The sequence below is a fragment of the Procambarus clarkii genome, chromosome 48 (assembly GCF_040958095.1).
Source record: "Procambarus clarkii isolate CNS0578487 chromosome 48, FALCON_Pclarkii_2.0, whole genome shotgun sequence".
NCBI lineage: Eukaryota > Metazoa > Arthropoda > Malacostraca > Decapoda > Cambaridae > Procambarus > Procambarus clarkii.
Window position 1 is genome coordinate 14,165,131 of NC_091197.1, and position 26,340 is coordinate 14,191,470.

General features: G+C 41.2%; 1 protein-coding gene across 1 annotated transcript; it reads left to right on the top strand.

The window, feature by feature from the left end:
• Positions 1-8: 8 nt before the first annotated feature.
• On the top strand, positions 9-22,634 carry stnB (stoned B). The gene is given in 14 exon segments (XM_045752941.2): positions 9-236; positions 238-2,716; positions 3,044-3,236; positions 4,430-4,599; positions 5,205-5,373; positions 5,805-5,846; positions 11,033-11,160; positions 11,604-11,716; positions 11,719-11,880; positions 14,251-14,437; positions 15,725-15,893; positions 16,763-16,934; positions 17,223-17,332; positions 18,199-22,634. Coding segments are annotated over 14 exon segments (4,842 nt in total). The 3' UTR covers positions 18,719-22,634.
• The last annotated feature ends 3,706 nt before the right edge of the window (positions 22,635-26,340 follow it).

The window sequence follows — 26,340 nt, forward strand, 5'->3', positions numbered from 1 at the left end:
TCACCAAAATGGATTTCGGCGAGAACATGAAGAATCCCTTCCTTTTCGATGACCCCGCACCACCAGCTGATGTTGGGGAATCGACTGTCAACCCCTTCCTTATGGGAGGAGCGTTTGACTATTCTGAAGCAAGTTACACAGGTATCAATCCATTCAGCGACCAGATTGATGATTCCAATGCCGCTGCAGCCGGTTTGTTTGGGGACACAATGTCCTATCCCACCGATATGAATCCAGTTTGGCATTGTAACTTCAGATGTATCTCAGTTTGGTGAATCAATGCCACAGACCCAGGAAGACTTTTTTGGAACACCTGTCTCCCAAGTAAATGAAGTTTCTGAAGACTTTTTTGGCAGCCCTACAATGCCTCCAGCTATCTCAGAGGCGGCACAGCCTTCCCCAATACGTCCAGCGGTATCGCAGGTGGCATACCATCCACCAAGACCTCCAGCTGTCTCAGAGGTGGCACGCCACTCACCAGTGCCACCAGCTGTTCCACAGGTGCCACATCATTCACCTGTGCCTCCAGCCCGACCGCCGGCACCATCCTCCCCTATTGTAGATCTCATGAGTGACGTTCCTGTTGATACTCCCACAGCTCCAGGAAGACCACCGCCACCCAGACGGCCACCACCTCCATCCAAAGAGACAAAAGATCTATTACAAACTGTTATTGGAGCCATGGAGGCAACAACAGACACATTACATGAAAAACTTAACAAAACTAGGACTCCATGCCCATCACCTGGAAGTGGGGCTGCCAATTCCCGCAGCCCTACACCAGACATTCATGTGACCTCCCCGAAAAGGGATTCAGATGCCTTCAGCGCCATATTTGGACAAACTATAGACATGAGTGATCACGAGATGGACGATACAAAGGCTGCTGCTAATGCATCTCCGTCTCCTGCATCTGCTACCTCAGATGAATTCGATCTATTTGGTGACGCCCAACCTCTAAAACTAATAACCAATCAGGATATTCTTAGTTTGTTTAATAAGCCACAAAAGAAACAGTCACCACATTTTGATTTGTTATCAGATGATTTGCTGGCATCATCAGTTCCCGCCAAACATATAGCAGCAGAAGAAACTGCCTCGGACCTTCTCTCTGGTGCTTCCTATGACGAGAAAAAGCAGATGGATGCTATATCTAATGAAGAAGAAAGCAGAGCCCAAGATCTCCTCACGCCATCTGACAAAGAATCTGTTTCAAGTGAGACGCCTGCAGCTACTGAATCATGTCTTTCTACTGACATCCAAAGCGAACCGGCACCAGTAGAAGAATCTGTGTCACCAGAGCAAATTAGTGAGAAGACGGATAGCGAACCAACAGTGATTGAAGCTGCTGCTCAGGATGTGAATGAAGCCAATAAAATAGTAGTGGAGTCTGAGGCCCATGATTCTTCTTCTGCAAATGAGGAAAAACTTGAAGCCATGGAGGTGTTTGGTTCTCCTGAGCCTGCTCCTCCAACAGTGAACAGCGAGCAGCCGAATTCCCCAGAAGTCTCTAGCCATCTGAGCACTCCAGTAAAGCCATCTCAACCTGAACCAGAGACAGATCTCGGTAGTTTCGGAGATCAAAGCAAAACAGAAGTAGTTGATGCATTCGGTGTATCAGATGCTCCAACAGCCATAGTTGATGCATTCGGTGTATCAGATGCTCCGACAGCCATAGTTGATGCATTTGGTGTATCAGATGCTCCGACAGCCATAGTTGATGCATTCAGTGTATCAGATGCTCCGACAGCCATAGTTGATGCATTCGGTGTATCAGATGCTCCAACAGCCATAGTTGATGCATTCGGTGTATCAGATGCTCCAACAGCCATAGTTGATGCATTCGGTGTATCAGATGCTCCAACAGCCATAGTTGATGCATTCGGTGTATCAGATGCTCCAACAGCCATAGTTAATGCATTTGGTGTATCAGATGTTCCGTCTTCCACGAGTGAGTCAAAGGGTGATGTAATGGATGTTTTTGGGAACTCCACCCCGTTTGGTGAAACTGATGCATTTGCACTTCCAGACGCATTCGGAGAGCCCTCTAAACCTGATTCAGGATCTGTGCTATTTGGGGAAACTTCAAGTTCATTTTCGAACTCTACTCCAACCAGCGATTCTTTTTTCGGTGCTGCACAAACCGCCCCTTCAGCTGCTAGCCTCTTCGGAGACATCTCAGAGCCGGTGCCTCCACCGTCTCCAGCAGCTAGTCTCTTTGGTGAGGTGTCCCATCCTGCGCCTCCAGCTTCACCAGCCTGCAGTCTCTTTGATGACATCCCACAACCGGTGCCTCCAGCTTCACCTGCAGCAGAACTCTTCAATAACACCTCGTCAACTGGTTCCTCAGGTTTTGATCTCTTTGGAAGTGAAACAGCTCCAGTTCCAGTACCTTCAGGTGCAGACTCTACAGGGGCTGCTCTCTTCGGCTCCTCAGCTCCCGCACCAAACGTTGGCATGAGCTTATTTGGAGCAGGTGACGAGCCTTCGTTAGACATCTTCGCAGAGAGTGATGGTAACACAATGGTCAATCCATTTGCTCCCCCGTCCACAACTTCCACTGCAGCACTGACCATTGGGGCAGCGCCTACCTCTGCAAGTGGGGTAAAGGTCGCAACAGACGAGGAATTTGATGCCTTCTCTGCTAGATTCGACAGTGCTACAGGCGAGGAAGGAGACGAACTGCACGTCGACCCATTTGCATCCGCAGCACGAGGTGAGTTTTATAAAGGGCAAAACCTAAATTTATTTACTGGCACATTGTTGTTTATTGAAATTTGTATTTGAATTTGTACTAAAATAATTTAATGGTTTGGATACGTAATGTTGTAATTAATTACAAATATTAATTATACTTTAAGCCTGGATAAAAATTTAAAGTTCAACATTATTAATTACGGAAATATAATTTACTTACATAAATATATGCAAGTAACAGTCGTCGAAGCTTCAAGAATCTGTTAAGTTCATGTAAACGAGTTAATTAAACATAATTACAATTTTGTATGTAAAAGACCGAGCTGATATACTTGGTACTGACCAGCACCTTCACCCTGGGGTGAGACGACTGGATCTGGAGGGGCAGCCAGCGAAGGCTTCGGGTTTGGCGACAGCGCTCCCTTCGACGCCTTCCTGGCCATGAACGAGCCGCCGCCGCCGCCACAGTCCACACCGCGTCGCACCGCCCGCCAGTCTTCGGCAGATTCCGATGAGGGACCAATGAGTGTAGTCATCAAGTTAGTATAGTGATGACTATATATATATATATATATATATCCCCTCACACACTTAAATTCTTAAACTCTATATACGCATGCTGTCAGCTTTAATGCATTTGTTGTTAGTGTTAACTTTATATTCCTCTCAAGTTTATTAACAGTACATGCGTCATACTTCTACATTACTTGGACTTAAGATATAATATTTTACGTGCACAAATTAATAAACATCATCGTAATCATCATCATTGCTACCTTGTTGCCCACTTTCATGGGCTCACCATAGCCCGTGCTACTTGGAACTTTTTGTTCCACGTAGCGACTCTTAAACAACAACAACAACACTTTCATGGTGTGTGGAAGCCGCCCCGTCTCCTCATACCTTCACATTTACTCGAATACATCTTCCAAACCACTTCTATTATCATCCATTCTTTCAACATGACTAAACCATCTCAGTTACGTCACCAGTTTCACAAGTTGCTTCCTTTTGCTCTCCACATCTTTCCTTGACATTCCCATTTCTAACTCTGCACCTAATGCCACAAATGCATCTCAAAATGTTCATTTCGACAGTTCTAACTCGAGGATTTTTATTTTGTCATTCTTCTGTCACTAGCCTCTTACAAGCATACTTAAGAGTCGTTACTACGACTCCCTGACACAGCCCTCAGACCCAACTCTGACTTGGTAACCATGATCCTTTACTTTTCTTCCCTAAGTAACTCGACTCTCAACCGTACCTGCAGAATATCCTATATTATCCGTTACAGAGCCCAGGTATGTAAACTGATCGACCACTTCTAGGACCTCTCTTGTTTACTTCATGCACCGAGTTTCATTCTGTCTCTTCGCCTATATTACTTTGCTTTTGACCATTGATAATTTTGGTAGTATTCTTTTCCATGCGTCAACAAACCGTAAACTAATCTTCCAGTTAGTATCCGTTACAAGAACTACATCCTTTTACACACATTTAATCATTGCCGTTTACACTTCAACAATGTCTGCAGCTTTCTCATATTTCTACTTTTGCAATGATGTGTTATTTCTTCCGTCAAAATAACTTCAACTATTGTGCTCAAATTGCTTAAAATAAACAAGACTTAATATAACCAACACTTAAGCAATTTCTTCATGCATGTGAAAGCTGGGAGGTTTCCCCTCGGGAGCTGCAATTTGAGACTGAAGCTGAAATTATCTTTTGTCAGACCAGCGGGACTTGAGGCCTCTGGGGCGTCACCGCGAGGCTTGTCGCCCGTCCCCGTGCTGGCGCCGCCTCCAGCAGTCACCTCCACCGCCTTCACAGACTCCTCACCCAGATTCAACCCCTTCGACCGAGGACCTGACGACGTGGGTGTGGCCGCCATTGATGCTACCGGTGAGTTTACCCTTCACGGCTAATCCGGATTAAGCAAGATTGAGTGACTCCTTCACCCTCAATCTTGCATAAACAAGATCGATCTTGCGACGCCGGAGAAATTAATACACAACCAGAATCATTACTTTGCGGCTCTTAAATAAATACTTGTTAGACATCTTAAGACCCGTTGCAAGGGCCCTTAAAAAACCGTATTGAAACATACGTCTCAATACCTGCATTGTACCTGGCCCGGGGCCAGGCTTGACTTGAGAGAGCTTGGTCCAACAGGACTGTTGCTTGTAGCGGCCCACAGGCCCAAATATGAACCTCAGTCTCAATAAGAACTGTTGTTCAGACATATGCCAAGGTTATCATAATAGTTCTTTAAAATACAGTAACTTCACTTGCTAGTACCACTCAAAGAGTACATCTGCCAATTATATAATGAAGTATCACATAGTGTAAGATTATGTCTTATAGTCACCGTATGTTGTAAGGTCACTCGATTACGCTATATGTGGTTCCAAATATTGTAGAGTAAACTGTAACTCACATCACCACCTCTACATTATAAACCCACATCCTTCCCACAACACATTAACATGGGAGGAATCCCTCAACAGTTCGCCCCGGGGAGCTGGAGAGGACGGACTCCCAGGAGACGCCGCCGACGCCGCTGTTCGAGGAGGACCAGTCGCAGCCCCTCGAGGCTTACCCAAGGACCCAGCTTCCCGCCCCCATCTTCGAGATGCATCTCCGTCAGCCCAACAAGAAGAAGATCACAGGGCAGAGGTGAAGTAGCGTGCATCATCTCTCTCTGCGTGGCTTACCTTTGGATTTTCTTTTTGTATATTTATGTAGTTTATAGGGCAATCTGTTTTTCAAACTTTCTACCTCATAAATAAAAGTTATTTGTAAATAATAATATATATATATATATATATATATATATATATATATATATATATATATATATATATATATATATATATATATATATATATATATATATATATATATATATATATAACTAATTTTATCGTAAAATAGCGTTAAAAAACTTATGATTGAATTTAGTGTTTTCAAAATGTGAATTTAAAAGCCTACTGTTATATTAGATAACAATCATGGACTAAACAAAAAGGCTAACCATAACATTAATAAGTCTGAGACACAGCGAACCTTAGAGGGAAAATTAACTCTTGTCTTCCTCTGGGCTTCAGCCTCTCTCGCTTGAAAGACGGCCATGGAGGTTTGACGAACAGGTCAGAGAACACGTCCAATAGCTGCACCTTATCTACCTCCGTAGTTTAGTCCAAGACTCGCCCAGCTCATGTGATTGGCATTGATGACTGGATACTCGCGTTGATGGCTTTGGCTTCAGTCCTTTCCCTTCCCCCCCCCCCTCTCATCATCGTCCTCAGTTATGCAACGATGTGTGCTCGGGTTTGCAACACTGCTCTCAGTTCTGCAAATGAGGTGTGCTCAGTTTTGCACCATATCTCATTTCTGCAACGTTGTGATCAGTTTTTGCAACTGTTTCAATTATGCAACACTGTGCTCAGTGCTGCGACATTGTGCGCAGTTCTGCAACACTGTGCTCGGTTCTGCAACATTGTGCGCAGTTCTGCAACACTGTGCTCAGTTCTGCAACACTGTGCTCAGTGCTGCAACACTGTGCGCAGTTCTGCAACACTGTGCTCAGTGCTGCAACACTGTGCGCAGTTCTGCAACAGTGGGCGCAGTGCTGCAACACTGTGCGCAGTTCTGCAACACTGTGCTCAGTGCTGCAACACTGTGCTCAGTGCTGCAACACTGTGCGCAGTTCTGCAACACTGTGCTCAGTGCTGCAACACTGTGCTCAGTGCTGCAACACTGTGCTCAGTTCTGCAACAGTGGGCGCAGTTCTGCAACACTGTGCGCAGTTCTGCAACAGTGTGCGCAGTTCTGCAACAGTGTGCGCAGTTCTGCAACACTGTGCGCAGTTCTGCAACACTGTGCTCAGTTCTGCAACACTGTGCGCAGTTCTGCAACAGTGGGCGCAGTTCTGCAACACTGTGCTCAGTTCTGCAACACTGCTTATTCCGTGACTGCTGCGGCGGCTCTCACATTAGTCAACTAGTGTAGAGTATCGCATCCTCATTAGACTTGCATTAGAAGATAAATGTTTCTGAAATGTTGTGCATTTTCATTAAACTGTTCAGCATTTTGCAACGGAAATTTGCATTTATTTCTCTCTCTTTTTGTCCTTGACATTTATTATATTTTTGTTATGCTCTTATATCCAGAGTCGCTTCGCTAACTTGAGAATGTGACCGAAAAAATAGATTGCTTAAATATTATAAAATTTCACAAGGAAAACAAGGGAAACTGATTAAATATTATACATATAAACAAAGGAAACTTTCTTTGAGCTTTTTATTCATTAAATTTAAATATTGTACGTAAATGTTATCGTTGTAAGAAACAAATATCTAAATTATTATTCTTGCTGCGTAACGAAGCCTATAATCAGCCGTAGTCACATTTGTGTAACTAGGCGGTAGCCTCTTGAAGTTCTCAGGCCACATCCCTCATAGCCTCGCCAACTCATTTAAGACCTCTTTCAACTCACTCTTTCTCTCTCTCATTTAAGACTTAAGCTAGAGTTAGCATTCAGTAGGGTTATGCCTAACATATTCCCGCTAGCTTAGCTACTGGCCAAACCACGACTATCCTGCCATAAGCATAGAGTATAATGAGTAATGACTTGTATAACATGGAACCAGTAGTATGCTAGTATGTTTTAGTCTGAACTATGCAAGCGGCATTAGTTCTTGTTTAAATTGCTTTCTCGTCTGAGCGCATTTGATTGATATTTTTGGAATGAAGTACAGTACTGTATGTTCTTTGTACAGTTTTTACCTGAGTTTACCTGAGGGTCACCATCTATCTCAGTGCTTCCCATTTTTTTTTGACTGGCCTAATAATACTCAAAAGGGGCTTCTCAAAAGACCGGTCCCCCCCCCCTCCCCCGCCACACTTTCATAATTTAAAAACAAAAAGTGCCTAATCACTGGTACTCACCATTTGCTAATTCTCGGTTTTTCAGATATACTTGCACTTAGAATTTAGGTTTTGTGACCCCACTGCCTGGGAAACACTGATCTACCCAGTGGGTCACGACGGGGACAGGAAGCCAGTGGCCTGTCAAAGGTTCCCCACAACCCACCTCCTCAAAATTTTTCATGAGGAATTTTTTTTCAATTGGATTTTGAACTGAAGACTGGGTGCATAATTCAGTTCCTGCAATTGAGCCACACAAAGAAATTAATTCAGTCCGTATGCAACATAGTTGACTGGTTAGTTATGGCGGTATTTTGCACTGTTATTTCGCGTTCAAGGACTGCAAGAATATGAACTAATGAAAACCTTAATAAACACTTTTTCTACCCACATTACTGGCAATGTCTGCTTCGCAACCGGAGTCTGATTAAACTGCCCACAACCCGAACCTAACCTATTTGGCCGAACAGTAAACGGACTGGATAGAGGAATTTATCTTGGTAAATTGATGAGATCTCATGTAAGTCTCATGAGTCTGGAATGAGACACAAGTTCAGATGGAAACGGACTGTCACTGGAGTATTTTTAAGATGGTGAGGTAACGTGGGAGATGTACACAATGACACGTGTATTGAACCAACAATTGTACCTCAACAAGTAGTCATCCTTTACCAGAAGATGATCCAGAGAGGATGATAGAAACGATGTAGAAAATCAGTCTTTCAATAACTACTAGTTTCTTTACCATAAATTTTGGTAACTTGATTGTTCTTCTTAATTCTGATACTAACAAAATAGAAGCATAAAAAAGCTTACACTATAAAATCAACGCCACCAACAGGTAATATATATATATATATATATATATATATATATATATATATATATATATATATATATATATACGTACATACATACATACAGGTACTCTACCACGACCAGCAACAAGTACTCTCCCCATGACCAGCAACAGGTACTCTCCCCATGACCAGCAACAGGTACTCTCCCATGACCAAGCAACAGGTACTCTCCCCATGACCAGCAACAGGTACTCTCCCCATGACCAGCAACAGGTACTCTCCCATGACCAACAACAGGTACTCTCCCACGACCAGCAACAGGTACTCGTTTAAGTACCTGTTGTACTTAAGTACCTGACCAGCAACAGGTATCAGGTTTCAGTTTCTTCTCTAAACTGAAACTTTTTCATTTGAATCCATTGTTTGGTGCACTAATCTAATTTGGGTTGAAGTTTTAAGAATCCTATTAATATCCTATCTTAAGTCCTTTCGTCCGTCTGTGCGCATCACTCGTGTCTTCTCTTGCTCTACAATTTTTTAGGGAAGATATATTTAACATTCTTAGTGTCTCTTGATCATAGAGGCTCCTTCTGCCGGGATTAATTTAGTAATCGTTCTCAGAAAACTCAAGAGCATTTATTCTGTACTGCGATGCTCTAAGCTGAACTGCATAATTCAAGTGGATCTTACAGTGCCACAATAAAGCTGAATGATAATATAAGAGCTTTGGATTCAGAAAGAAATGACGTATTGACGTAAATTGACAATTTACGTCAATTTACGTAATGACGTAAATTGGACCACTATAACGTATAGTGGTCCAATAACGCTTCGTGAATTTGAAGCGTTATTTGAATCCTAGTACCGTGTTGACCTTATTGAAGCATCTATGCATTGTTTTCCTTGAGTTTAGAATTCTGCTAGCAACGACTTGCAAATCCTTTTCACAATTTGATTTCATATTTTAAATATTGTTTAGCTAATATCTGGTGCCTCTATTATCCTTCCCAAGTTTCTGAGCCCTACAGTTGTCAATATTGAGCTGCATCTTCAAATGTTCAGTCCATATTGAACGTTTGTTTTGGTTGTCTTCTAACGTTCCTGCGTATATGTATCACGTCATGCCCCACCCTATCTTTATGTCATCGGCACATTTACTAGTACTTTTAGTATATTTCCCCTTTAACTTTCTGGGCAATTTATCGCGTGGTACAGTATTAACAACCTTATTGAAGTTTATATTTATGCAATTTTAGTTTCAACCACTTCCTATTATCTTGAGGTTATCTTGACATGATTTCGGGGCTTTTTAGTGTCCCCGCGGCCTGGTCCTCGACCAGGCCTCCACCCCCAGGAAGCAGCCCGTGACAGCTGACTAACACCCAGGTACCTATTTTACTGCTAGGTAACAGGGGCATAGGGTGAAAGAAACTCTGCCCATTGTTTCTCGCCGGCGCCTGGGATCGAACCCAGGACCACAGGATCACAAGTCCAGCGTGCTCTCCGCTCGGCCGACCGGCTCCCAAATTATTTCAAATATATTGTACAAGAATGATAGTTCGTCAAGCAGAGCCGTCATAGTGAAAATCTGTATTTGTGAGCATTTAAACTGTTCTTTTCAGATGAATACGAGCAGTGCATGAGGTTATCACTCGAGTAATGTATTCATAATTAAACTATTTTGGTTATAATTTATGCCAGTCATGCATATCTCCCTTTCAGAAATTATGATTGTATTTACAACCCTTCACAATTCTAGAACAGGTAGACAACTATAGTGATTTACTGAATATACGTAACGAGGTTTGACAAAGCACTAGTTACATTCCTTTAAGACCCTAGTAAATACCTTATTTGATCCTGACGGCACGTTAATTCTGGATTATGATCCACAAGAGGTACTGGACCATGACCTTCTTACTCTATCCTAACGTAAAATGGCCGCGAGGAAATTGATATTCTCAACATTTTCGTCACTAAATAAGTAGTTACGATGCAACAAGAGGCGTCGCACGAGGTTATCACCAGCACCACCATCATTATGCTCAAGTGGTCAGTACTTCTGGCGCACTAAACACCACATGACGTGAATGACTGCTAAATGCTTCATTTCCCCTCTTTGTATATAATAACAATTTCTTGCCTTTTATTCGACTCGACAGAAGCGCCCAGATAAGCCTCATTTTTCCAGCTTCAGCCTTAAATGTCAGAGAGGACGAATGAATACTTCTTTTATTTCTTGGCTATTTCACATTTGCAAAGTGCTAAGTAAAACAAAAATAGTAAAAACCAAGGGCCAGATTCACGAAACAGTTACGCAAGCACTTACGAACCTGTACATCTTTTCTCAATCTTTGGCGGCTTTGTTTACTATTATTAAACAGTTAATGAGCTCCGAATCACCAGGAGGCTGTTTGTAACAATAACAACAGTTGATTGGGAAGGTTTCATTCTTGTAAACTGTTTAATAAATATAACCAGAACCTTCAAAAATTGAGGAAAGATGTACACGTTCGTAAGTACTTGCGTAACTGCTTCGTGAATCTGGCCCCAAGCCTTTTCTGAGCCGTTGACTTTAATAAGATACTGGACTCCGCACCCCTCAGGTTCTGGAAGAAGGTGTTCGTGAAGCTGACGGACGGAGCCCCATGTCTGCAGCTCTTCAACAGTAAGGAAGACAAGGATCCCTTCCAGGAGCTGCCTCTCCAGGCCTGCTACTCCGTCTCCGACATCGGTCAGTGCTAACTCAGTCTCCCTCAACACCTCTCTAGTATGTCACCAGATCATGACTCTCGTGTACTCTTGTGTGTCCAGAGACTGTTTATTTTCATAATATTACTGAATGGAAATCTATTATTGACAGAAATATAATGAATTATCATTGCATTTAAACTTCGCAAACTACTGAATCTAAATATAAGCTCAGGATTACACAACTTACGCAGTTTCATAATTGGTTAGACAAGCAAGAAACTATTAATTTGTGAAAGCATTAATCTGACATCACCTGTTGTTCGGGTCATGTCATTCATCTCATATTAGTGAAATATTCAGATGAAATTCCTAACATTAAATGCTAAATTTCTTTATGCCTAGTTTTATTTACGTTAGGTTGAGTGTCGGAGTGTCATATTTAGTGAGATGTTGCTCACACACCAACTCCTCCCCTTCACACAGGAGCGCAGCAGTTCGACCAGTTCGGAAAGATCTTCACGGTGAAGGTCCAGTACATCTTCTACAAGGAGCGACCAGGTGTTCGTCCCGGCCAGGTATCCAAGGCAGAGCGCCTTCACCACCTAGGATCTCCAAGTTCGCCCATCACGCCATCGCCGGCGACTACGAGCACGTGAAGGAGTTCGCCAGCGACGTGCGTAAGCTAGGCATGCCGGTGGAGCACGCCCCACAGATCTCCCAGCTCCTCAAGCTAGGCACTCAAAACTACGAAGATCTCAAGGTGAGGTCAACACGCCTCTGCTGCACAACACGGCTCACTTGGACGACTCAGAGAACCAGCACCAGGATTCATCAAACACTTAAATGTCTATTTACGAAACATGTACATCTTTCCTCGATCCTTGCAGCTTAAGTCTTTATTAATTAAACAGTTTATGAGCTCCGAAAATGTCAACACAAGGTTATCATTGTTAGACACAACATCGTAGCCCATACGAACTCTTAAACTACTTAAAAAATTAAAACTACGGGCTATGATTGAGGAAAGATGTACAGGTTCCGTAAGTGGACACTGAAGTGCTTAATGAACCCCCTGCCCAGGGTAATATAAATAGCCAACACATTAAAAATTCAGAGGTTATTTAGAGTGGTAAAAGCAATGAAGGATATCTGGACAACACTGCTGGTCAGGGCGACATTTACCTGACACAGTAGTATGGACACTGATAAAGCTATTTATTAGGTTATCAGATTTACGAGGAGAGTAACAATTGAGGCTACACAAGACTCTGTGTTATCAGTCACTCTCGTGGGGTCATAGGACTGCCAGTGTAATCAAAACCAGTAAGTATTTCTGGGACCAAACTCGGGACCAAGGTCTTCCAGCCTCACCACTAACTCTTATTAATGTTATTTCTGCTATTCTTCACCCCATTTTTGCAATATTAGTTTGTCAGTTTAAGTTTACGTTAGTTTTGTTTGTCTCTCTTACAGGAGCACAGATGATCGCTGGACCCGTTTCTCGTTTTGTACCATTGGCATTCTTGGGTGATGTCTGTCACGAAATGATTGCCATTTTAACGTCAAAAAATATATCTTTTCAACGTAATTGTAATATTATTAGACATAAAAACCATGCGTTTTTTTAAGCCAACTTTTCAAATATGGCCCAAACATAAAACATCGAACCGGATGTATAGTTACCTATGAAGATGTGCAGAGCTGCCAACCTCATCTTCCATCATTATGGTATGAATTATGGCAGTGATACGTACCACAACTCCTCGATAACAGCAAACGGAACACTACTGCCATCCTACACGGAGGCACAAAGTATCGTTGCCGCTATGTATCAAATCGTTCCCTCTCATAGACCAGTACAACATGTTAACAAATGGCTCTATCGTCCCTCATGCAAATACAAAATGTTCCCTTCATGCGGTCATGGCCTGCGGGTCGCTCCAAGCAACAGCCTGGTGGGCCAAACTCTCACAAGTCAAGCCTGGCCTCGGGTCGGGTTTGGGGAGTAGAAGAACTCCCAGAACCCCATCAAGCAGGTATCAACCAGGTATGCAGGGAAATAAGGAAGCTGATAGGGAAACCTAACAAGCCATCACGTTGAGAGTTATATTCTGTTCCAATCCCCTGATTGACCACAAAAGACATATTGTACATATGAGAATATGTACAATACAAATAGGTTCTATGGAATCAGGTCAAAAAACAATAAATTAAGAGGAATAAACCCTAGTATCTGTAAGTGGCCTACCTCCAGTCTCCCCAACAGGCTACCCAAGCGTATTTTAGCTAGGCTGCATGCCTGTACGCGTGGCTACATACTCACAGGAGCCTCAGCACCCGTATGGTGTGTCGTGGGCATCGCTCAGACGGAAAGTACTGGAGAGATGCCAGAAATAGGCTTGGGAAAGAGATGCAGAATCTGTAGCGAAATTCTAAACATTCGTATTATGACTTGAGATCCAGTTCCATAACATAAATAAAATTTGGCAATAGCATAATTATGTTTCGCGAATTATATTACACTTGCTTTCACATTTCTGAATGAGAAATAGACCCAGTGCTTGACTTCTGGCCAGAATCCTGAAATTTAATTCAAATTAAAGAGCCTTTATCATAAATTGTTTATTTGTATGAGAAAAAACTGTTTGGTATAAATATAGTCACCTTCCGTGTACTCATCCAATTGTATTTGTAGAGGATGAGCCACGGCTCTTGGGTCCCACCTCTCGACCCATGACAAATAGAAAAATTAATAAACATTTAAAGATGTCCAAAAGTATTAGAGGTGAATCAACTGCATTGTACGTACGGCTCCTAACGATAGTCCTCCATGTCGTATTGCCGCAGCAGGAAGAGAATATACACACGCACACGCACACGCGCACACACACACACACACACAGTGGGGGAAAAATATGGAGGCGGTAAATATTAAGATGACGAATATAGAGGCGTAGAATAATGGAGTCGAAGAACATTCTGAAGGATACATGATAACCTATATCATGGTGGGATGAACTAACTACGTCAGGAGGTTCAAACCTTATTACTTTTAGTAACACCTATGTAGTATTACACCAGAAGTGCTACTAAAACAGATTAGTCTAAATGCATCTTGTTTCCTGTGCAGGTCTTCGCGTCGCTGGTGGAGGAGCAGCTGTTCACCCTGGCGGTGCTGCGGGACCGGGCCCTCAACTACAAATCAGAGGAGGTACAGCTGACGGCGGTGGACGAGATCTATGTGGAGCAGGACCACAAGATGGTTGTCCACAGGATGATCGCCAGAGTCAGAATATTCTTCCTGGGATTCCTCTCAGGTAAGTGTATTGTCTCCTGGATCTCCTCAGCTCGTTACTCATTACATTGTGAACCGATGCTTTCTTCTGCTTTTCTCATCTATTTTAACTTCTTCTATCTTTCTATAACTCTTATCTCTCTTTTTCGTCTTGCGTCCATCTCTCTTCGTGGTGCAAAAAAAGGTTGTAGCTGTTTCATTTTTATGTTAGCCAAACTCATGTGAACATTTTAGGCATATGTTTGAGGTGCAAGTCTCTGGACTACTTAACCCAGGTCTTTCCCGTCCTTTTTGGACTTATTTTCAAATATTCAAAATACCTGCGACCCCCTGCCTCACATTGAACATAATATGTTCATTGTCCGTCTCGGCAGTGTTCTTTGGATTGCTAAGACTTGACTGATCTGGGGGTCAGTCCTAACCGGTGGGTCGTGACCCCCTTGGGCTTGGAACCACTGAGTCTTAAGATCTTTTATATGTTTGGGAAGGATTATTTATGTGGCCACTGCAACTGAGAAAGTGGTGTTGACAGAAGGAGCAAAACTTCCAGAAAGAGATAGCTAAACTTGGAACAATAATTGAAGGAAACTTCTCTATAGCTAAGGCCATGTATGCCAGATTAATTATAAATGTTATCTTATATTATCTTTAAATATATTAAAATACTCTTTCTTTATAGTAAAGTATACTGAGAAATTTTCAATAAATAAAAGATTTCTCCAACATATTCTACAAATAGAGCAAAAAGCACCTGGACTAAATATGAAAATCAAAATCATTAGGCTTTCCTACAGTTTTAACAAAGAAACTGTCTGCTTGTTTACAGACTTTCTCACACTACTGCTTTACACACAAAGAAACACTGGTGTAATTTAGTCCTGCTGAGCGATGTTAACTACACCATGATTTAGGAGCTCTCAGAACTCTTCACTTTCCGTCTCCAAATCTGGGCTGGCGTCATAACTTTAGGTTAAGCATAGAAACTAGTATCATTTGGTAAATTTATAGTTAAAGCATGTAATGACCTAAGTATTGTCTACTCTGTTGTACCAGATAATGCATGTATCGATAATGTACCATTCAGCATGTACCAGAATGTATATTCTGGTACAGAATATATATTCTGGTACAACAGAGTGGACAATGTTCGTCCCAGAATGTATATTCTGGTACAATAGAGTCCGTGTTCGTCCCCGAAGAACAGAGAGCTTCCTCTGCAGGACAATACTTAGGTCATTACATGCAGGTAAGCCTGATGCAAGGTAAGGTAATTATCAAGAGACAGCACTAAGCCAGCATGACTGTGCAGGTATGCCGGACGTGGATCTGGGTATCAACGACATGAGGAAGCAGGGGCGGGAGGTGGTGGGCCGCCACGACATCATCCCCGTCATCACTGAAGAGTGGATTCGTCTCGAGGCCGTTGAATTCCACTGTTGTGTCAATAAGGAGGAGTTTGAGAAGACTCAACACATCAAGTGAGTGTGGAGAGCCAGATGTTTTACCCATGCATGTCACCAGACTTCCTTAAAACTTGATTTTTTTGTTTAGATAATATATATACAGATATGTGAGCTCCCAAAGTTGTATTGATGTGTGATATATCGCTGAGTAACGCATGCTCATTCAGCTACCCGTCTGAGTTATGTTTAATAGTTATATTTTTTTTTTTTTTTTTTTTTTTTTTTTTTTTTTTTTTTTTTTTTTTTTTTTTTTTTTGAGATATATACAAGAGTTGTTACATTCTTGTACAGCCACTAGTACGCGTAGCGTTTCGGGCAAGTCCTTAATCCTATGGTCCCTGGAATACGATCCCCTGCCGCGAAGAATCGTTTTTTCATCCAAGTACACATTTTACTGTTCCGTTAAACAGAGGCTACAGTTAAGGAATTGCACCCAGTAAATCCTCCCCGGCCAGGATACGAACCCATGACATAGCACTCGCGGAACGCCAGGCGAGTGTCTTACCACTACTCCACGGAGACTGCCTGTTTAGTTTTCTCTGTAGTTCCAACTTTGGGTTAATAGGCACTCCAACAGGAACTGGTCCAAGGTTCCTCACGTGATCCCACCGCCCATGTAGGGTGTAATTTTCTGCTCACTGTTATATTCTAAACCTCTACTAGGCCCAATCATCTACTGGGATAAGCCGCACTAATGTCTCATACATTCTACACCCAGCCCATACACATACTGGTCCCAGGCATACTGATGCCTTACAAACACACTCACATCCCATACACATACTCACCTCCACCTCTGTATAGTTAAATTAATTACATGATTAAATTAACATGATTAAATTAATCTTGATCGTGTTCTGACCACACACATCCATACTACCAAGATTCAAACCTCCTGACGCCTGCTACATCGAGCTGATGAGATTCCGTGTTCGTCCCCCGAAGAACAGAGAGCTTCCTCTGCAGGTCAAGACGAAGGTCACCATCCAGGGCCGGCGCGTGGACATCTTCAGTGAGATCCTGGTGCCTGGGTTCTCAGGCAGGAAGCTTGGGCAGGTGGGTCGTAGTGGTCACTCCATCCGTTACTCACAGGTTTTATTTGTACTGTATTCGGATTCCATGAACAGTTGAAAGTAATTATAATAAACAATATCACTAGACATTATACAGCCAAAAAAATGTATAATGTAATTAAAATTTTCTTTCAAATTTCCTTAAATTGTATTGCCATTTTTTATAATTTTGATAGCAGTTTGGTTTTAACCAATTTTTAATTAACTTATAAGATATGCACTTAAATGTATGCAACTTTTTGACTGCTAATGGTGAGGTGTTGAGTTTCAGGTTCCTTGTGAGGACGTAGTGGTGAGGTTCCCGCTGCCTGAGTGTTGGATATACTTGTTCCGCGTTGAGAAGCACTTCAGATACGGCTCCGTCAAGTCAGCACACAGAAGGTAACACGTCTTGAACCCTTCCTTCAGTAGAATACGTATCAAGAGAAAATATTAATGAGCCGTACGATGGGATCGAACCCTCATAGCTGAACTCCTAAGACCAACGTCTTCAATATTCTCTCATAGATATAATCACGTAATTGAGATTTCATTGTGTATAATCATTATTCTAAACATACTAATAATTCGCTCCACTTAAAGATGAACACACACACTGTGATGTACAACTGAGGTGTAATATATTACTTTATCTAAGAAGAACACAATGTGAACAAAAAATAAGAACTGAGGAAACAACAAGAAAGCCTATTTGTCCGTGCGAGATAGTTTCTATTTATCTCAGAGTACGACTACTTATATAATATATGTAACTTGCATCAATGAACCCGGGTCTATTGTCTTACTTGACAATGTATTATGTTATCAACTCCTATTTCTAAACAAATACTTTCCTAAGTCATGGCTTGCTAAACTCTCATCAATAGTGAGAATGTTGCTAAACTCTCATTAACGTGAATGTTGCTAAATATATATATATATATAGGGGTACCACCTCTGGTACAATTATAGTGACCCACAGCCTCGAAGAAGAAAATAAAGAGTATTCAGAGAAGATCTTGTTGATTCTCACTGAACACTTTAATCTCTTCTTCTCCTACCACCCCTATTATTTTTTTTATATTTTGTATATATAATATTATCATGGTTAAAATTTTATTGAAGGAATCACACCATTCCATATTACTGAAGTAGAGTATTTGTGGTCTCAACTCTTCCGACCCTATCTTCAGACTTCAGACTATCTTCATGTAACGCTGACATTGTTATAAATTAAATTGTACATATTTTTTTCATTTATTTTACAGAACAGGCAAAGTCAAAGGCATAGAACGGCTCATGGGTACTGTAGAAACCGCGGAATCTGCGTTGATGGAGGTCACTTCAGGTCAAGCTAAGTATGAACATCAGCATAGAGCCATAGTTTGGCGAATGGCTCGCTTGCCCAAAGAGGGCCAGGGAGCATACACCACCCACACTTTCACCTGTCACATGAACCTCTCTGCATATGACCAGATTCCTGAATCCTTAGACAAGTACTGTTACTTGGAGTTCACTATGCCGGCCACCACCGTCAGCCATTGTGTGATGCGCTCAGTCTCCGTCACGAGCGAGGAACCGCCTGAGAAGTATGTGAGGTACTTGTCGCGACATGAGTATCGTATTGAGATGGAGTTCTCCTCGGGATCTGGCCCAGCTGACTACATCGCTGCAACCATGAAAGATCCAGAGCTACAGCAGAAAGAAGAGGCTGCACGCAAGCAGCAGGAACAGCAGCAACAGCAGCAACAGGCAACTAAAGACTCTAGTAGTGAAGACTCCTCTTAACCTCCGCCTGCTCAGGCCTACCTAACTCACAACTTAATGGCTACCTCTGCCTCCTTGGCTAGAGCTGCTCCAGCATAACAGGGTTTTAAATAAAAAGTGTTGTAAGACGCATTTAAGCGTTTACTGGTGACTGAGGCGTTCACCAAGACACCGTACACGATCTTGAGAAGCAAAATGCATGTTCTTGTGTGGTGCTCGTATTAAACATTACGTTTAAACTGAGTAGGAAGTGCTAGTTTAAACACATTATGCGATATTGCCTATTCTGATGTAATTGCACATGTATATTATATGAAATTCTTTTGGCAACAAAACAGAGAAAAATATCTCGTAGTGCCTAACTTCGTATTATTATTTTTGTGCCAAAAGCGAACTGTTTTGAAGACTATAAATCGAGCTGAAATATTGCTCAGCTATCGTAACGATAACTAAGGTGAAGTAACTAATTCCGTGTAGTGTATTCTGTGAGCTAGCGCATCGATATTCTTACGATGGAGGGCTTGACTCTTCGTCTCATGCCACAGTGGAAAAGTTCCTTGTAGTTGTTGTCTCTATGAAGATTATATTAAAAAAAAAATTATTCTGAAAGAGTACTCAATGAGATTAAAAAAAGAAACATGTCATGATGTGTTATCTTATCTGCCTGTCTAAATAATACCCAGAACTGTGATAGGTTTTTTTGTGGGGAGGTTCCTTGAGGACTTTTTCTGAATATGGTTCACTGCTCATTGCTTGAGTCACAAACTAAGTGGTCTAGTTACCTTGATTATTGTATATTTTGAAGTAGGTTGAAACGCGTGCAGAACACATATCTTATTTCATAACTGACCCTGTTATCGATGATTGCTTATATGATATATAATTCATTGATAAAGAGGTTATACAAACATTCAAATCTAGTTGTTACACTAAATAAATTGACTATTTATCGCATGCAGTAAATTTCCTGTTGACTATTTGAATCTTCTGGACCTGTGCCCAGTAAATAAAAATACCACGAAATGTAAATTAGCGGAAAGTGCTTACCACACTGAGATCCATGTCAGTTGTGCTTAAGCCGACCGTCGCGTCGACCTAAGCAACACTCCCCCCTCCCTACTCTCTCTCCCGTTAAAAAAAATATTTTATTAATCTAATTCGGCCTATTTATCTTGCATCCTACTTTCTTTTCTTGCATGTTCTTCAAGGTAATAAAGTATGCATAATCTTCTAAAACAACCTTTGTTCTTATTCCTAGTGTTGTTTGTTATATAGAGACTATCATAAAATAATTAAATGTTAATATATTTCCAAAACATTTGTGATCGTGGTTTTTATTTTTTTAGATTGATTTTTATTGTATAAATTTAACCATCCTCGATAATGTTAATAAAGTTTGTTGTGCCTAAACTTGGTAAAGCTTCCCCACTTCTATGACCTATCCTACTCTGCTTATAGACAAGCCCTGCATCACTCTGCATCTCTCTTGTCACTCTTCCAATCTTAGGTCTCTTTGTCCCCTCTACTTACTCTATAGCTCTCATGTATTACAGTTCATATAATCATCTTATTCTCTACTGCTATATTTATGTAATACACAACATATCTTAATCTTCTTTGAGATTAACAAGTCACCAACACTTGTTTTCTCTCTCTGTCTTTCTCTTCTCTCCCTCTCTCAATGATATATCCCTCCCCCCTCCTCACACACGCACACACACACACACACACACACACACACACACACACACACACACACACACACACACACACACACACACACACACACACACACACACACACACACACACACACACACACACACACACACACACACACACACACACACACACACTGCATCACTACCCTATTCCAGAATGCTGCACTGTATCTCTCTTTCTCTACCTTTCATCACAAGCCTACACAAAACACATATATTCTCCGTGTCTCTCTAAGGCTTCATCACTAGCCTTGCACAAAACCCCTCGTTTCTCTGTCTCTAAGGCTTCATCACGTACTAGCCTACACAAAACACCTCATCGTAGTGTCGAGCGCAACATGGTTTTGGGGGCCAATATAGATTCGCTAACTTGTGAGAGTATACACCACCACCTTCACGGAAACTAAATTAATATTATATAATCAAAGTCCAGCTAATAAAATATGCCGATCGTAGTGAGGTGTATTCTCTCAAAGGAAGCAGGCTAATTGAGACCCGTAATAGGTGTTGTCTCGGGCTGTCTGTAAACACGGATAACAAAGTCTGTATTGACGGTGCACGTGCTCACATATTTTGCTGCTGTTGGTGTAAATACTAAGAAAATTTCTAGTGTTAGATAACTTATGTGTTTTGTTGATTTGTTTGACGTTTAAACTTCTGGTGGTCTTGGAGTCCCAGAATGACGTATTGCAGCAACATACCAAAGAAGTAGGAGTTATTTTCGGGTGTTAGTATTTACTGGGATTCCAGCTTAAATATTATTTAAAAAAAAATAAGCCTGCCCTACTCAAGACGCTGTTGTAGGCTCTGTAGTTAAGCTGTGACCTGAGTAAGTGCTGGCACCTGATATCTTCGTGGGAAACCATGAAGTTGTTAGTTACTGTAAGTACGTAAAGCAACCTTCTCGCTGTATACTGAATTCCATTTCTTCACAAGAAGCGTGTTTGAGATTGTCTGAAGTGTGTGTCTACGTGATGTGTGGCTCATGCAATATAACACAAAACCTGTTAACGAATGAGAGTGATGTCCGCTCCGAGAACGAAGCTTATTGTATGATATTGTAAGTAGCTTGGTCAGTTACCTCAGTGAACAGGGAAGGATTTTGGAGCACCTTGCACACAGCGAAAGAAATCCTTGCTAGTGATAATCTGAAGAAGTGAACCAAACATTATAGTGTTATCGTGTACATAAGAGTGTTGTGGTTCACGGGGTTTATACCCTGTGTGCCAGGTGGTAGAAACTACCACACAAAAGTCAAACATTCTCATTCTCGCAATGAGGTCATTTTCGTTAATTTGCTCTCAGGCGTTATTTTTACGTTATCTGGGAGACAACTTTGTGTCTGTTTGCTGTGGGTACTCTCAACTCTGAGTCTTATTGAGGCAATAGTATCTATTCACAAATAAATTGTAATTAATACTGAAGCAGCAGTAACCGAAGCGAGATGTCCTCGCAGCAAGACAGACATATGTCTCTCCAGGTGGTTGGGTCGGATGAGTGCAATGTCTAGTCATTAGGGTTAAGGATATTCTAGAGTATGAAGATGTATATAGTTCAAAGTGTCTTCTTCACAACCAGAATGTATCGTGACTATCAATGGATGTTACCACAATATTCTCCCGTGTTCAGCGTTTGCAGGTTGTTGTAGTATTGACATTTTTTATTTTCTTCGGCGGGTATTCTCTCGGTAATCGAGGAGATTTTGTAACACCAAGTGTATAGTGTCTGAAACGACAAAACATGAATGTAAAAAAATCTTTCGACATTTTCCTTTTCGTGTAAATGCAATTTTACACATTATCGTGGCATACACATTGTAAAGAAGTATATATTAAAGTAACTGCATCAAATTGCATATAACTACTATTTAAATTTATGTATAACAAACTTACATTGTTTATTGTATCTAGTATCAATGAATTTATTGTAAATAATGAATTCATTAACAAAAGTAAAAAAAGAATGCATAGTTTACCCTAAAACAGGCTGTCGCCGGACCACGTTCTCTGTATCAACTTCCATTCCCCCCCTTTCAGCAGACATCCCTTATCACATTCGGGAAATTAACAACTCGAAATAATTGAAAAGTTGACAAGAGTTGAGTTGATGTGATGTAGGGTGTCTCCCTCTGTATGTCGTAGTTTCGTCCCGAGCGTGTGTGTGTGTACTGTATGTAGCCAATAACAAGGGCGAAATAAAAGTGAAATGTTGGACCTACTTTCTGTTTTCTTAACCCGGCTTATATTTTGAGTGGGGAGTCCGTATAAACAACTGGGCCTCTACCCTTCACACCGAACTATTTGCCTTGCTTCTTACATTGAAATGTGTACAAGTCTCCAAACTTGATACATTAATTGTAAGTGATTCTTTATCATCCTTAATTGCTCTCAACTCTTTAAGACATAACTGTAACATGCTCGTGTCCGAAGCTAGACACAAATACAACAAAATTATTAATGATGGTAATAGAGTCCATTTCATGTGGTCTCCATCTCATGTTGGCCTCCGAATGCATGATAGAGCTGATGAGTTAGCCAAAGAATCTGCCTTTAAAGGAGAAATTGAGTATAACTTAGGATTGTCAATAAGCAGGCTGAGAGCAGCAGTACACCGAGAACTTGAACAAAATCTTGTAGATCTGAGGCAAAGTGAAATCGACACCAGTAATTCCATCTATCATCATACTATCATGCAAGAGGAGCCACACATCTATGGTTCATCCAATAAAATCAGCAGATTTCTAGATGTTACTACTGCTCAGCTTAGACTCAAGTTACAAGTATCTCTCAGAATTCTCATTATCTGCTGATGTAGACCTGACCAAATGTAAACTGTGTCAACAAAATTATTCGCACACCCTCCGTCACTATGTGATGGAGTGCGAAAAGATACGTGACTTGAGAAACAATTCTATGACAAATGTAATTATATAACAAAGATGTGTAAATATTTCATTCAAAATGATCTGTTACCAGAAATTGTAGGCTTAATATCCTTAGTTTGCTAACTGTAGGTAGTAACTAAGTGATTGTAATCTATCCACCGCTGCCCACTGGATGAGGGGCGCTGTGCAGGACAAACATGTAAATTTTGACACTAGCTCTCCACATATGTCAGTTGCTTAATTTAGAACCTGTACTTGAGGTCGATCTCGAACCCATTGTTGATGTGGCGACTTATATTGAATTTTGTAACTAGCTCATCAAGATTGTAACTTGCTTAGCTAAATGAATTGTAGGGTTCAGTCCCTGAGCCCATTATGTGCCTCTGTAACCCTTAATTTCCACTACCGCCCACAAGATGGGTATGGGGTGCATAATAAATGAACTAAACTAACTCAACTCAATTTAGGCTTTGATCTCAATTAGTAGTAAGTTTTAGTCTAAGTATTTTTTTCCCCACTCCTTGCCCGAAAAGCAGTGCTTATTAGTGGCTTTGGGCATTGCATGTACTATCTAGAAATCCAACATTATGTTTGTAACTTATCTTGTATGTATGTACGTTTACCTGAATAAACATTTGATTGATTTGAACTGCCTCGCCGCACAAGCACCAAGCCTCAACTGACACCATAAACACATCCTGCTCTACAGTGCGGCAAGTTGCCCTCTAACACGTGCGTCCCTGTAGTCGCCGTTCCTCTATCAACAGCACAACACAACACTTATGAAACCTTGTCATTCTCAACATTAACGCGTCTCCTAACATTGGTACTCGTGCAGTCACCGGGAGGATATAAACCCTTCATACAAACTGCACTTACCATCAAGAAGGTGTGACCTCAGACCCCCTCCGGTTACCGAGCTTATCAACATGCAGGGCCGGCGCTCGGCCCACCGATGATCACTGATGAAGATTAAGCCACCCAAGAGGTGGCACGGGCATGAATAGCCCGTAAACGGCCACCTACTTAGAGACGTTAACGTGAGTAAGAACACGGGGATCATCTTGGCGGCGGGGGATGGACAACTAGTGTTTCTTAATACAGTATTATAAAGATTTATTTCTAATCTGGTTAAAAATTAGAATGTAAACAAACTGAAGTGCCATTGGTCTACATTTAGGGTGTGTAAACCTGTCTTTAGCAGACCTAGGACTAAACGTTTCAGTAATCGTAATTATTTTTATGCGAGAGGGTGACCAAGCAAACATAGGTGATAGAAATGTTATTAATTTAAATAAAATATTTGCAACTGCAAGTTGCTTAGAATTTTTTAAAATGCCGTTACTATTTATTTGCAACTGAAGCTGTTGGAATTTATTGCAGCTTCCTGACTGCTAGAAAGTTGCAACTGCAGTTGTTAGAATTTGCAACTGCGAGTTGCAGGCTATAACTATAGTGTGCATGTGCAGGGATACATGGTAAGTGACCTTATTCATCCTTAATACCTATTCTTGTATACCTATTCTACGTAAGTAGGGGCTCATGCACCTGAACATAAGAGTACATAAATAAAGTATACAAGTTTAGAGAATTCATCCCAAAATTATAAATTGTGCCCCTAACAATAATAACGAAGAATGCATATGCATAAGTAATCCTAAATATTTAACATTACTAATTACCTATAATTAATCACTTACATAAGTGTCTAACTTATTACATGTGTAAATGGAGAGACAAGCTACATGCATACAGAACATCGTAAGAGTTTGCATGATGAAAGTTTATATGCTTTACCCAAAAGCTTTATATTTGAAAATATGAAATACGAAAAGCTTTATATTTGCGTATTATTGGCTTCAGGCAGTGCATGTACTAACTCTATCTATAAAGCCAATATTATGTTTGTACTCATTTTCAATGAATATACAAAATATCTGAATAAACATCTTATCTTATACATGCGTACAAAGATCCAAATTAAAAGAAGTCGTGGCAAGCATATATGAATTGAACATAATAAAATTGTGAGGAATGATGGGGGGGGGGGGGGGGATCCAGCGAAGTCCTCCCTTGCTCATTGTTGATGTGACGACTTATATTGAATTTTGTAACTAGCTCATCAAGATTGTAACTTGCTTAGCTAAATGAATTGTGGGGTTCAGTCCCTGAGCCCATTATGTGCCTCTGTAACCCTTTCCACTACCGCCCACAAGATGGGTATGGGGTGCATAATAAATGAACTAAACTAACTCACCGCTGGGAAGTGGGGCCCATGCAGGAATGGCACCAGGGAGGAGAGAGGGATTTTTGACGAGGAGTGCTTTACACAGCAGTGTGCTAATGCTCTAAAACAAAATAGGTACCTGGGAGTTAGACAGCGCTATGGGCTGTTTCCTCTGTATGTGTGATTGACAGTTGAGAGACAGCCTCAAAGATCCAGCAGTGCTCGACCCCCGCAAGCACAGCTAGGTAAATACATACATAGGCAGCCTGTCTTTGAGAAAAAGAAGATATCCCAGCCTATTATTATGGCAACTACAATGTCACACTTGTTTTATGTTGTCTGGACATATAATTCTCGGTTCTAAACATATTCATTATACTATTCCCTTCTATCCTTTGAGCTATATAGTCGTAATGACTTGGTGTTTTCTCCTTAATTTCTTTCCTTCCTTCTACCCTTTGAGTGCGAATGATTGCTATTGTCAGCCTTATATAATTACAATAAAAAATAAAAAAATAATTGAAGTAGTGTGGTTTTGACAGCGAGCAGTTGGATGGTATAATGTTAGACTTAAGGCCTAAAAATTACACAGGGTAATTAAGGCCATGACACTAGCTCACAGACCAACTAGCAAGTATACTTTACTCTTGAACATAGTCCAGAATTAAACTAAACTGGCAACGTATACCCCAAGGAGAAGCGAGGTATACTCTAGTGTAAGGGAAGAGTATACCTCGCATCTCCTTGTGTATACATTGTCAGTATATACTTTTACTCTTAAACATAGTCCTGGAGAATTCAAGTAAACTGGC